This window comes from Bufo gargarizans, chromosome 6 (assembly GCF_014858855.1).
Source record: "Bufo gargarizans isolate SCDJY-AF-19 chromosome 6, ASM1485885v1, whole genome shotgun sequence".
Lineage (NCBI taxonomy): Eukaryota > Metazoa > Chordata > Amphibia > Anura > Bufonidae > Bufo > Bufo gargarizans.
The window spans coordinates 324,708,863-324,723,792 of NC_058085.1; the positions used below are offsets into that span (position 1 = coordinate 324,708,863).

The window sequence follows — 14,930 nt, forward strand, 5'->3', positions numbered from 1 at the left end:
ATAGTCAGAGGCTGTGGTGGCCATTTTGTAATGAAGACAATGAGGGAGCACCTGCGAAGAAGAGAAGAATGATGGATCAAATGGCAGGTACCAGGCTCGTTGACAATAGGTTAGCAACGTACAGTCAAATTTTTGGACTGGAGGGGCTTTTAGATGCTTAAAATATTACTTGCATGGAAATAATTTAGATAAAGACTAATTAAAAATATAAATAATTTTATTGTGTATAACCTGTGTGGGGAATACAGAACCCTACACTGCTTCACGGGGAGAGCTTGATTTTCAAGACACCACAATGTTTGCCAGTTGGACAAATGATTTTCGTGTAAATGCACAATGGTCCCAGTGTTGGGATACATGAATATTCTTGGACACCGTTGGGGCACCTTTGCTCGCGTGAGCAAGGTCAGTACTAGTTTTACATAAACCTTGGCACTTTCCACTGCAAGCAGCATGAGATCTTTTTAAATGGGATCTTTGTAATATCCGTTTACTACTCAGTGGGTAGAAGAGATAAATCTAGTGTCTTAAAGCATAAATGTGTTGGCCACTCAGTGGTACGCAGGATTTGACTCCATCATCTAGTATCAGATTTAGTATTATTTTTTATAATGTTCACATATAAAAAAACATGAACGTATCAGTAGTTCTTTCAGTTCTGATAGCAACGTTTTTGTCGCTTATTTTTTTATTTTTTATTTTTTTACATCCTTTCCACTGTGCATCAGAAAGTGGGAAGACATATTTGCCTTCAGGAATGGTGCATTGGGTGAAGTTCTAATGTGAAAGTGTTGACGGATGATGGCAAAGCGGTATGCAGGGGTGTAACGATCGCGGTTGCAGAGGGTGCGACTGTGACCAGGCCCGACGGGGGTGAGGGACCCGCTTCACTCACATATAACGATGCCCGGCACAGTCACTGTACTTAATGCTGGTTCCCGTCAGAGCACTCAACTCTCCTACATCACATGCGCTCCAGCATCAGGCCCCAGCACTGCCCTACTAGAATTAGTCACAAATTAAGTAGGTAAGCGGTGCCTAACCAATGTTAGTCAGGCTTCGCCCACCCATTTAATTTGTGACTAATTCTACTAGGGCAGTGCTGGGGCCTGATGCTGGAGAGCATGTGATGTAGGTGAGTTGAGTGCTCTGACAGGGCCCCGCACTGTCACTGTACTACATGCTGGGCCTGTCACATGTAAGTGAATACTGGGGACACTAGGGGACATTACTAGGGGCAGTGGGGGGGCACTACCTGCTGGGTCAGTGGGGGGACACTACTGGGAGCAGTGGGGGACACTACTGGGAGCAGTGGGGGACACTACTGGGGGCAGTAGAAAAAACATTCACTTCAATGGTGCCGCAAAAAACGGAAATGACTCCATGTGCATTCTGTGTCTGCATTGCCGATCCGCAAAAAATAGAACAAGTCCTATTATTGTCCGCATTATAGACAAGGATAGGACTGTTCTATTAGGGGCTGGCCCTTCCGTTCCACAAAATGCGGAATGCACACAGCCGTTATCCGTGTTTTGCGGATCGGCAATGTGGATGAGCCCTAAAGCTAGAAATAGCTTTTAACCCTTTAGAGCTGGATGAACTGTTTACTGCATTGGGTGAAGTCCCTCACGTGACCACTGACTTGGCCAAATTCGAGTGGTCAGATAAATGATGTACAGCATGTGCTAGCTGCAGGACTAGAAGGGACTGGACCAGCAGTACTGCTGGAGCAGCAGTGCCGTTTATTCTTTATTTTATTTTTCCTACTCTATGCAGTTTTTTATTTTTTTTTAATCTTGGATAACCTCTTTGATTTGATATTTCAACAATATTCTTTTTGTTTCATTTTAGGAAAAATATTGTTCCGGAGGAGCCATATTCGTGATGTAGCTGTGAAAAGACTTAAGCCCATTGATGAGTATTGCAGGGTAAGAACACGTTCCTGAGTATAATGGAAGTCAATGGGAGAACCAGAGCATTGAACCAGGCACCCCCTGCTCTGAAGAGGGGAGGGTGTCTGGTTCATAGGAAAAGGTCAGAAATTGATGGAAACACCACTGAAATGGTTTGGAAACAGCATGGGGAGGATGTCTGGATGCATCTTGGACTCACATGACGCTGCTGGGAACGATGTTGTCCAAGTAGTACGCCACTTTTACAGACTGACAATAATACACACCAAACCGAAGATAAAATCGATTTTAGAGGAAAAATTGTTAGGAAACATTCTTTCCTGTATATTTACTTGTATATAAAGTGTAAGTGCTGCTATCACATAATGGAGGGCATCATTCACATTGTGGTACAATTGTTCATGTAGTGGGACTCCTACACTCATAAAGCCTATGCACTAAGTAAAAGGGCTGCCAAAAATTACAAGGAACCGGCACGCCAATACACCCTTTATTACACATAAAGGAGGGCATCATACATAGCCTTAAAAAATTATGATTGATGGCCTACCGGTGACCCTCAAAAACATTTGGAGCAAAGGCCTGTTGATCTGACCATCTAATACATTATGGACGAGGGTCTGCTGCCGCTTTGGTGACTCTAGATAACCTGGGGCCAATCGCACATCCCAGTGATGGCGACGATTCATTCGGATGTCTGGCCTATCAACTTTCGATGTTATTGTCAGCGCAAACCATGGTGACTACAGGTAATGGGGAATCGGGGTTCGATTCCGGAGAGGGAGCCTGAGAAACAGCTACCACATCCAAGCAAGGCATCAGCGCGCAAATTACCGATTAGGTATAATTAGGTGAGGGCCTGCTGACCCTGTAAAATATTGTAGGTGCTGGCCTGCAGGTGAGCAGACCCTGTAAAAAATTATATGCGAGGGTCTGCTGGTGAGCTGACCCTGTAAAACATTATATGCGAAGGCCTGCTGGTGAGCTGACCCTGTAAAACATTGTAGGTGAGGGCATATATGCGATGAATAAGCATGTTGATATGATGGAAGAGAAAAAGGAGGATGAGAAAAGAAAGATTCAGCCATATACCCTTGTTTGTGGTGGAAGGGGTGCATGGGAATACAGTGTATTCAGTACATTATAAACAACACATTTAAAGTGCCTTTATGTTCATCAGGTTTTCTCTGATGGAGTCAAGAAGTCATGGTCAATCCAGGCCTTGTTCATTTTTATGAGTCAACCTGTCAGCATTTTCAGTTGACAGGCGGATACGCTTATCTGTTATAATGCCACCAGCAGCACTAAATACCCGCTCAGACAAAACGCTGACGTCAGGGCAGGCTAGCACCTCCAAGGCGTAGAGCCCCAGTTCGTGCCCCGTGTCCAGCTTGGACACCAAGTAGTTGTAAGGCACTGAGGAATCATTAAGGACGCTGACACGGTCCGCTATGTACTCCTTCACCATCTTCCAAAATGTTTCCCTCGTGACACCAGGCCATGCATCAGGGTGAGGGTGCTGGCGGGGTGTCATGAAACTGTCCCAGGCTTTGGAGAGTGTTGCCCTGCCTCTGTTGGAACTGCTGTGTGTTCCCCTCGTCTCCCCTCCTCGGTTTGCCAAGGAACAACGGACTCTGCCGTCAGCGTTGTCAGATGAAAATTTCTGGAGCAATTTTTCAACTAGGATCTTCTAGTATTGCACTGTTTGCTCATGCTCTCCACCAGAGGAATGAGAGATGAGAAGTTCTCATTGTAGTGGGGGTTGAGAAGGGAGAACAACCAGTAATCCGTGTTGTCTAAAATGCGTATAACGCACGGGTCGCTGGAAAGTCAGCCTAACATAAAGTCAGCCATGTGTGCCAGAGTATCAACAGGCAAAACTTTGCTGTCGTCATCAGGAGGATCTCCTCATCCTCTTCCCCCTCTTCTGCCCACCCACGCTGAACAGATAGAATAAAACTTCCATGGGTACTACCCTCTGTAGCGGAGGCAACCGTCTTGTGCTCCTCTTCATCTTCCAATTTGCGCTGAGAAGACGAACTGAGGGTGGTCTGGCTATCACCCTGTGTAATGTATTCCCCCATTTCCACCTCTTCAACATGCAAAGCGTCCGCCTTAATTGTGAGCAGCGAGCGTTTGAGTAGATACAAAAGTGGGATGGTTACGCTGATAATAGCATTATCGCTGCTCACCATCTGTGTTGATTCCTCAAAGTTTCTTAAAACCTCACAGAGGTCAGACATCCATGCCCACTCCTCGCTTGTGAATAGCGGAAGCTGACTTGAAAGGTGACGACCATGTTGCAGCTGGTATTCCACTACTGCCCTCTGCTGCTCATAAAGCCTGGCCAACATGTGGAACGTCGAGTTCCAGCGAGTGCTCACGTCACACAACAGCCGGTGAGCTGGCAATTTCAAGCGCTGCTGCAGAGTTGACAGACCGGCTGAAGCTGTCGATGACTTGCGGAAATGTGCACACACGCGGCGCACCTTCACCAGTAGCTCAGGCAAATTGGGGTAGGTTTTGAGAAACCGCTAAACCACTAAGTTTAAGACATGGGCTAGGCATGGGATGTGTCTGAGCTTGCAGAGCTCCAAAGCCGCAACCAAGTTATGGCCATTATCAGACACAATCATGCCTGGTTCTAGGTTGAGTGGCGAGAGCCACAGCTCAGTCTGGTCCCTTTTCCCCTGCCACGGCTCTGCAGCGGTGTGCTGTTTGTCCCCTAAGCTTATCAGCTTCAGCAGGGCCTGTTGCCGCTTCCCCATTGCAGTGCTACACTGCTTCCAGCTACCGACTGATGACTGACTGGTGCTGCACGCGGATAATTCGGAGGTGGAAGTGGAGGAGGAGGAGGAGAAGTGGGGGATGGAGCCACTAACGTAGGTGCTGGTGGAAACCCTGATCAACGTAGGGCCTGCAATCCTTGTCGTCGGTAGTACCTGTGCCATCCCAGGGTACGAGTCGCTCCCGGCCTCCAACATTCACCCAGTGTGCCGTCAGGGAAATGTAGCGTTCCTGGCCGAATGCACTTGTCCATGTGTCCGTGGTTAAGTGGACCTTCCCAGTAACTGCGTTGGTCATGGCATGTGTGATGTCACAGGACACATGTTGGTGTAAGGCGGGCACGGCACACCTTGAAAAGTAGTGGCGGCTGGGGACTGTGTAACGTGGGACAGCTGCCGACATCAGGCTGCGGAAGACCTCAGTGTCCACAAGCCTAAATGGCAACATTTTCAGGGCCAGTAATTTGGAAAGCTGCGCATTTAGAGCTATGGCCTGTGGTGGATGGCTGGGTATTTGCGCTTGCGTTCAAATGCCTGGGGTAAGGACATCTGTATGCTGCGCTGGGACACGGGAGTGGATGTGGTCACTGATGGTGCTTTCAAAGGTCCAGGTGCAGGGCAGGAGGCATCTGGGCTTGCAGCTTGGACAGGGGATTGGCCAGCACGTAACACAGGAGAAGAGGAGGCAGTGATGTGACCCGCAGACACAGATTGTGGACCCAGGCATTCGGCCCACCTATTACGGTGCTTTAATGCCATGTGGCAGATCATGCTGGTGGTGGTGAGGTTGCTAGTGTTCACGCCCCTGCTCATTTTTGTATGGCACGGTTTGCAAATTATAATTATTTTGTCGTCTGCACTTTCCTTAAAAAAGCGCAAGACTGCAGAACACCTACCCCTTGGCAAGGGAGATTTTTGCAAGGAGGTGCTCTGTGGAACAGCTGCAGGCATGTTTTGTGTGGCCCACCTTCTCCTTTTTGCCAACCCACTGCCTCTTCCAGCCTGCTGCAGTGCTGCAGTTCCCTCCCCCTCTGTACTGCTGTCCTCGTCCGACTTTCCACCTTCCCAGGTTGGGTCAGTGACTTTATCGTCCACCACCTCATCTTCCACTTCCTCACTCTGCTCATCCTCCTGACTTGTTGACCTAACCACAACCTCAGTGATTGACAACTGTGTCTCATCCTCTTCCTCAACCTCCTGAGACAGTAATTGCTGTTGAGATATTGGCAACTGTGTGTCATCATCATCCACCTCATTAAACAGTAATTGCTGTTCCCCACCGTCATCTTCTTGTGAATGTGGATGCTCAAGAGTTCTGGAATCGGGGCACAAGATCTGTCCCTCTTCAAGCGTGCTTGGCGAGAGGGCCAAATCAAGGAATGGCGAGGAATAAATGTCCTCGGAATATCCGAGTGTGGGATCACTTGTTTGGCCAGACTGTAAATGGTGGGAGGAAGGAGTATCAAGACTGGACTTGGTGGAAGACAGGGTGGTGCTTAACCGACTGGAAGCATTATCTGCTGCAATCCATCCACCTGGTCGCACTGGTCTGACTTCAAGTGTGGTGTCCTGCGCCACCCCGCAAACTGGGACATGAAGCTAGGTATCGTGGATGATTGTTTTTCTTGTGCTCTAGCAGCAGGCACAGTTTCAACGCGCCCCGGGCCACGGCCTCTGCATGCACCATCAGCATCAAAGCCACTTCCCCATCCCTTACTGCTCGCCTTCTTCATTTTAAATGTGATGATGTGAATGCTTGAAAGTATGTCACAGATACAGTAGTGTAGGATTTGGATGTGTATGCGCAAATTTTTTTTAAAAGGTATTTGGGATGTGGAAACGTCACACCGGAGATATTCCGCAGATAATGTCAATGCTGTCACCACCGACTAATAAAAAATTACAGGGAATGTCACAGGTATTTGGGGATGAGGAAACGTTATACAGGAGAGGTACCACCGGTAATGTCACTGTCCAAAGCGTCTACGAAAAAAGTACATGGTATGTCACAGCTAAAAAATTTTAGGTGCACACTTTACACTGGAGATGTGGCACTGGTAATGTCACTGTCCGCAGCGGACACCGTCTATTAAAAAAGTACACTGTATGTCACTGATATTTTTTGGATGCGCACACTTTACACAGGAGATGTGGTGCGGATAATTTAAAGAGGACCATTTATCTGTTTAACCCTAGTCTAGTTTTTTTTTTTTTTGATACGGTGTGGTGTCCGCTGAGGACAGTGAGATTAGCTGTGCCACATCTCCAGTGTAAAGTGTGCACATCTAAAAAATATCTGTGACATTCATAGTTCATCTGCTGTTGTCCCCCGTTGATTTCGGCGCCTTATATTCTAATTAGCCGACTTGGTTATACTAGGCGGAGACTGGAGCGGTTCTCTTCTCCCTGGCTGTGAGCGCATCCAATCAGAGCGCACCGCTCATAGCCAGGGAGGATGAGCTCTTTGGAAAAAAATAAAGTGCGATGACATCAGTGGGGGCCGCCCTATAAGGTAAGACACTAATTAAACTAGGGTTAAGCAGATGAAAGGTCCTCTTTCACTGTCTGCAGCGGACACTGTCTACTGAAAAAGTACACTGGATGTCGCTGATATTTTAGGGATGCACACACTTTACACAGGAGATGTGGCGTGGATAATTTAACTGTCCGCAGCGGCCTATTAGACGCTATTTAGCACAGGATGTGCTAAAAAAAATATATTGCTGTTGTCACACACACAATAGTCCTTAAAAGGACTTTTGGGTCTCTGAAAAGTTTTTTTAATAAAAATCTTCCAATAACACTCCCTACACTGTCTTTCCCTTCCTATGCTCAGCTCTCCCTGACTAACTCTGAGCCGAACGCGTGTCATCGAGTGCTTTATAGCATCCGATGACGCTTTCCCGCCAGCCAATCACTGTAATGCCAGTTACCAACATGTCTACGGCATTACAGTGCGTGCCAGTACCTACCTGCACGTTTATTGGTTGCATAGTAGCCAAGAAACGCGCGTCAGGAGACTCGAGCATGGCGCTCGAGCACATGTGATACTTGGCCAAGTACCGCCATGTGCCGAGCATCGAGATGCTCGAGCCGAACAGGTGTTTGGCCGAGCATGCTCGATCGTCACTAGACTGTACGTATACCCTCTTTGTGCAGCAACAGCTTTATGGGTTATTTCTTTCTTTGCAGGCTTTAGTTAAATTACCGACACATATATCACGATGTGAAGAGGTCTTAAGGTTCTTTGAAGCCCGACCTGAAGATCTGGATCCACCAAAAGAGTAAGTGGAGATTTTTTGGTGCATTCTGCATTGCTTTTATGCGTTAAAAACATTACATTTGGGAATGAACTAACACTAATGGCATAAGACACCGTTGTGCAATGTCCCTAGTAAGTGCAGTCATGTGGACAGCATGGTAAAGAGCAGGAGGAGCCGAGTACATTGATATTCAGTTTTGTGGGATAGGATTCAGTATAATCTGCTATAAATCTCTGCGTTCTATGCTGGAGTCCAGTGGGTGCTCCGACTTATTGATTGACAACTATATCTCTTTACATTGTTTTATCAACTTCAATGCAAAATAAGTGAAACAGAATTTCTTCAGAGCCATTAAACTGGTAAAGTGGTTTTCCATGCCCCTGATATTGATGACCTATCCTCAGGATAGGTCATTAATATGCGATCAGTGAAGGTCCGACACCCCGGACTCCCACCGATCACCTGCAGCCTCCGTCCCTGGAACTAGTGCTGTGACTGGAGAGGGAACAACGGCTCCGTTCAAAGTGTAGCGGTTGTGCCAGTCACTTCAGTGGGAGATGAGCTGCAGTAACCCAGCACAGCCACTACACTTAGAACGGCGCTCTTGTTCCCTCTCTATTAACAGTGCTAGTTACATCACTGGAGGCTGCAGGGAAAAGGTGATTGGTGGGGATGCAGCATGGGGGACCCTCACCGCTCACATATTATTAATTTATCCTAAGGATAAGTCATCAATATCCGGAGGATGAAAAACCCCTTTAAATAGTTTTAAACGTTGGAACCTCAACATGAATGTTCTCATTTTGAGAAGGATCGGCTGTTAGGCAGCAGAATGTGTTACTGGACTAGGAAAATGTGCATCTGTCAGGATAAACAGACACGGGGACCCAAAACTTAGATGGCAGCAGTTACTATTTCTCCATGTATTTTGGCTCCTAGGCCTGAGTGATTTTTCCAGCCCATTTGTAGCCACCAGTATGTTGTCATTATTTATTCTGGACAGAGCTTCCTAGAGAAACCAAAGCTGTGGGCGAACTGGTAGATTGCTAACCATGAAGAGATAGTCTATTGATTCGGATTCTTATATATGAACTCTATCTATCTATCTGTCTGCCTATCTACCTGCCTATCTACCATGTTTCCCCGATAATAAGCCCTAGCGCTATTTTGCAGGGTTTTCGGAGTAGGCTTAAAATATAAGCCCTAGATACAGTCGTATTTTATTTTATATAAAGGAAAGGTGGGGGAAATGTGCGGGCTGCAAGCTTTAGTGAATTAGCCTTCAGTGAAGCCGCCAGCCATACATCGCAGCACCTAACGGGCGGGCTGGCGGCTTCACTAAATGCTAAATTATTTCGGCAGCCCGCGTCTCTTTACTTTCATGTTGGGCGGCTTCTCTGTATGCCCTGTACTGCCACCAGCCCGCACGTTCTTACTTACGTGAAGGAGGCAGCAGGAGGATCTCCTTCCCTCCTACATCTCTCCCTGTATCTGCTCTCCCTGGTACCGTAGATTGCTGCCTAGGTCCCTTGGGTAAGGACAGCTCAGGGGCAATATACGGTACCAGAATGAAAAATGTGTGGCAAATATGACAATAACCCCCCTGCAGTATATGGGTGCATTCCTATGGATGAGGGGGGTTATAGTCATATTTAATCACTGTCCAGGGACTGTTCTGTAATTGGCATGTGTCTATATAAAATATGTTCATGGAGCCAAAATAAGCCCTACCTTTTTTTCGGAGAAAAAAATAATATGACCCTGTCTTATTTTCGGAGAAACTCTGTCTATCTGTCTGTCTATCTATCCTATCTATTTGTCTCCTATCTGTTTCAGATCTATGTATTTCATCTATATGTCTGTATATCTATCTATCCATCTATCTTCTATCGTCTGTCTTTCTGAATGGCTATCTATCTATATATCTATCCTTCTGTCTCGTGTCCATCTATCTATCTCTCTATCTCATATCCATTTATGTATCTATCTCAAATCGATCGCCTATCTATTTCAGATCTATGTATCTCATCTGTCTCCTATATTGATTTGTCTATCTCATATGAGGAGGGGACAAAGCGCAGGTGGAGCTACACAGGGAAATTCACAATTGATTGTGATGGATCAGATAAAGGATTTACTAGAGAGTCATAATATGGAGCTTAGGCCTGTATTACACCAACAGATTATCTGACCAATATCTGTCCAATCAGACCAATAGTTTATGTGTATAACAGAAGATCAATCTGTGTGATAGGCCATCTGACCAATGACTGAAAATCTGTTGTGGTAATACAGCCCAAAGGCTAGGTTTACATCTGCAGTATGGTATTCTGGCAGTCCGGTTGGCAGAGGAGTGGACTACCGGCACAGCCAGACACTGCCAGGCCCCCACCAGATCCCAATTGACCGTAGTGGGAACCAGCCAGATTTCCGGAATGAATGTCAGCTTTCTGCCACAAAAATACTACTGCATGCATTCATGGCAGAAACCCGATAGATCCCATTATAGTGACTGGTGGGCCCGGGCGGTGTCTGGATATGATAATTCAGATCTGAACAGAGGACCACAACTCGGTCCTGCAGATGTGGATGTAACCTAATATATAACCTAATATGCAACATGAATAGAAAACCATTAGTACATCTTGCAGAGCCCTTATGGTGCTCCTTCAGTGTTTTTCCTTCAGACCTTATTACTTCTGCCGATGCCCCTGATGTGATATGCTGAAATCTGTAACAAGTCAGAATCCCACCAGCCAGATTAAGAAGAAGAAAGCCAGTATCTGGCTCCTTCCCATAGAGGTGCCTTGCTTTTCAGTAGAGTAGCCTATTCTCCTAACAGGTGTTCCACCTGAACCTAGGGACACATTCGTGAGGTTCTTACTCCTTATCTTAGTAACTGTCCAACTGGTATTGTACCGTGTTAGGAGGCCAACATTTCTGGGGCTTTCCTCCCACTAACTCATCAGATTAACTGCCAAGAACATAAAAGAGCCCGGCGCGGAGTCGTTCTTCTAACCGTGTTCACTGAGGCCTGAGGGTAATTGAGCAGCGATCAGTCAGTTGTTGCATCCGTAACCTGACTTCATTAGATATTTGTGTCCATGTAAACTTCTCTTGTGGTGCTCGATGCTGCCTCATTTATCTTCAGTCCAATATCCTGCACAGTTAAGTGCAATGAGTCATGTGAATTCATTTCTGGCTGTAAAGGTCCTATTACACCCGATTAAGCAGGCGATTGTCGGGAGGGAAGTGTTCGCTAGCGGAGGAGACCGCTGCTATTACATGCAATGATCTCCTCCTCAGTATGGGGATGAGCGATCTCTGTGCCATCGCTCATCATCATACTGATTCATTGTTTGCCGGCAGCAGATGGCGATTACGTGGCATGATCTGCCGCCGGCAAACGATTAGTTTTAAACGCGTTGAAAGACTCCAATTACCAGTTTGCTCGATCATCGCTGATGATCATTGCCATGAACGTTTGTTAGGGATTATCTGTCAGTGTAATAGGGCCTTCAGTCTTCTGTACTGTTCTGGGAGTACTCAAAGTTTTCTTTGATTTACCATAGAAGTCCTTGTGACCTATATTGTAATAGGTATAGGACATGCCCGGTCTTTTTGTAGGAGCACACGGAAGGCCATCACTGTACAAAATTATAAACCCCCATTAAAACATTATGTTTTAATGGGGGTTTATAATAGTTTTCTGTGATAAGCACACGGAAGACTGGACATTCCAGTCCAGGCCAGTCTGTTACGAACATGCTCCAGTTGTGAGATATCCTCTTTACTTCATTATAATGGCTCCTGGTATTTTATCTGTATATCTTATAGTAATGTGCACGTCCACCTACTGAGGTGGTCACACATGCTCACTTCCATCCTTCAACTGCCACCAGTTATATCTACTGTTAGAAGCTGTTACAGTTTCAGAAAGAGAGCTGCAGCAGAAAGTGCACACCCCCTGAGCTGCAGCAGAAAGTGCACACCCCCTGAGCTGCAGCAGAAAGCGCACTCCTGCTGAGCTGCAACAGAAAGTGCACATCCCCTGAGCTGCAGCAGAAAGTGCACACCCGCTGAGCTGCAGCAGAAAGTGCACACCCGCTGAGCTGCAGCAGAAAGTGCACACCCGCTGAGCTGCAGCAGAAAGTGCACACCCGCTGAGCTTCAGCATAAAGTGCACACCCGCTGAGCTGCAGCAGAAAGTGCACACCCGCTGAGCTGCAGCAGAAAGTGCACACCCGCTGAGCTGCAGCAGAAAGTGCACACCCCCTGCTGCTACCCTGAAGAAAATCTAGCAAAACAGTTGGAACCTTTGAGGTTGAGGGCTGGTTCTAGCTTCGCTAGAAAGAGATTCTCATGTACTATAAGGGTACTTTCACACTTGCGGCAGAGGATTCCCGCAGGCAAACTGATGGCATTTGTCAGACGGATCTGGATGCGGATCCGTCTGACAAATGCATTGAAATACCGAATCTGTCTCTCCGGTGTCATTTGGAAAAACGGATCCCGTATTTATTTATTTTTGCATTTTTAAAGGTCTGCGCATGCGCAGACCAGAAAGCCGAATCCGTTTTGCCAGAACACATAATGCCAGGTCCGGCACTAATACACTTCAATGTAAATTAATGCCGGATCCGGCATTCCGGCAAGTGATCAGTATTTTTGGCCGGAGAGAAAACTGCAGCATGCCGCGGTATTTCCTCCGTCCAAAAAACGTAAGAGGGACTGAAGTGATGTATCCTGAACGGATCGCTCTCCATTCAGAATGCATTAGGATAAAACTGATCAGTTATTTTCCAGTATTGAGCCCCTGTGACAGAACTCAATACCGGAAAAGAAAAACGCTAGTGTGAAAGTAGCCTAAGATATTTAATTTTCAGTTTATATATTAATAACCCCTTTAAGGCGCTATATTAATATTTTGGCAAAAGTCGAATTATTTATTTTCTTACAGTTTCTCTAAAAAGTCCCAGAAAATCTTCCAGCAGGCAATGAAACTGTAATGTACTCTTCACATTCCCCCCCCCCCCCCCCCCCTTCTGTTGGAGGTTCCAGGAGTAAGGCTACTTTCACACCAGCGTGTTTTCTGGATCCGGCAGGGCTCGGCAAAAGCGCTTCCGTTACTGATAATACAACCGTCTGCATCCGTTCTGAACGGATCCGGTTGTATTATCTTTAACATAGCCAAGACGGATCCGTCATGAACTTCATTTAAAGTCAATGGGGGACGGAACAGTTTTCTATTGTGTCAGAGAAATCGGATCCGCCCCCATTGACTTGCATTGTGGGTCATGACGTTTTGCTCCGCATCCCAGGACAGAAAGAAAACTGCAGCTTGCTGCGTTTTGCTCTCCTGTATGAGAACGTAACCAAATGGAACGGAATGCATCCTGGAGCACTCCGTTCTGTTCAGTTACGTTTTGTCCCCATTGACAATGAATGGGGACAAAAACGGAAGAGTTTTTCTCCGGTATTGAGACCCTATGACGTATCTCAGTGCCGGAAAATAGAAACGCTAGTGTGAAAGTAGCCTTATCCCCAAACTTAAGTCTCCAGGTGAAGGCTGTGATGCATGACACTATCTAGCTATACTGTGACTTATGTTGACCGTTGACGACCACTGTTTAAAAATGAAAAAAAGGGATTTTTACTGCCCAGTGTATGCCAGAACGACGCTGTTTTGGCATCTGTCAAGTGCATTAGGCCCTAAGGATATGTTTGGTCTGGAGCTTTCTTGGCGCATATGTCAAAAACCTTTATGTATCAAGTCTAAAATAGCCTAAATAGTGACATATATTATAGAGTCATAAAATAATCATTAGAAATGTTCCGCTGTATTACTTTGTCCATAATGTAGCATTTTAGGTCCTGAATAATAAAGTGAAGATTTCTAGAATTTAGAGACTGCTCTGAAATAACTGGAGATAATGAAATCTCCATCTGGACATCGTTGCAAGATAGGACCATGAATCACTTGACAGATAAAACCAACTGACTTCTTCACAGGAGGATATATGATCACAATAGAAAACTGGACATCAGTTGTCTGTGAAAGCCGCCTTAGATCAGAGACCCTCATACTCCGCATTCTCATGGAAGTCGCTAGTCAGTCTAGCAGGGTTCTTTTTTGCTGACATTTCGCAGACAGCCGTAAAGTTGCTTTCATGTCTGTGACAATCCTTTATCAGCAGAGTTTTCCCAAGTGTCTGCAATGATTCTCCTGCCGTACGTGTGGGAAAATAACTTGAGCGGTCGGATAAGGCCTTTTACATGGTGATAATATTGGAGATGGGCATTTAAATGAGCGATCATTCCCAATAATTGCCCAATATAATTGTGCCGACAATCGCCCGATGAACAAGTAGACGCCTATACCTCCGTTATCCAACAAATTCTTCCAGCCTTTGGCTGCTTTGTGTAAGCAGGTTTGCAGCAACTGCATTGCTTCTAACCCACGAAAACGAAGGGTCCATTCACACGTCTGCAAGTGTTTTGCGGTCTGCAAATTGTGGATCCACAAAAAACACGGACACCGGCCATGTGCGTTCGGCATTTTGCGGACCACACATAGCTGGCACTTTGATAGAAATGCCTATTCTTGTCAGCAAAAATAGGAGATGCTCTACCTTTTTGTTGCGGGGCCGTGGAACGGAACTACAAAGGTGGACAGCACACTGTGTTGCAGCCCCAATTGAAATTAATGGGTCCGCGCCCGTTCCGCAAAATTGCAGAATGGATGCGGATCCATTCATACGGACGTGTGAATGGACCCTAAGCCTTATGTGATTTAATGGGGTTGAAATATGACGATTGCCATTACAAATAGGCTTGAGCAAATGGAGTGTAGATCTGAAGCGGATTCGTTCAAAGACTTTGATGTTAATACGGTTTCCGTACAGCATTAAAATGTATTGGCTCAGTTTCATCTTGTGAGACTTCGGTGACTTACTACTGTGTTCATA

General features: G+C 46.1%; 1 protein-coding gene across 3 annotated transcripts in view; it reads left to right on the forward strand.

The window, feature by feature from the left end:
* Positions 1-14,930, forward strand: part of SH3PXD2A (SH3 and PX domains 2A) — a 312,517-nt gene that overhangs the window by 143,754 nt on the left and 153,833 nt on the right. For all 3 annotated transcript variants that reach the window (XM_044297873.1, XM_044297874.1, XM_044297875.1), the window contains 2 exons: positions 1,852-1,928; positions 7,892-7,983. In XM_044297873.1, the coding sequence (XP_044153808.1) occupies positions 1,852-1,928; positions 7,892-7,983 (169 nt within the window). The remainder of the gene's footprint in view (positions 1-1,851; positions 1,929-7,891; positions 7,984-14,930) is intronic.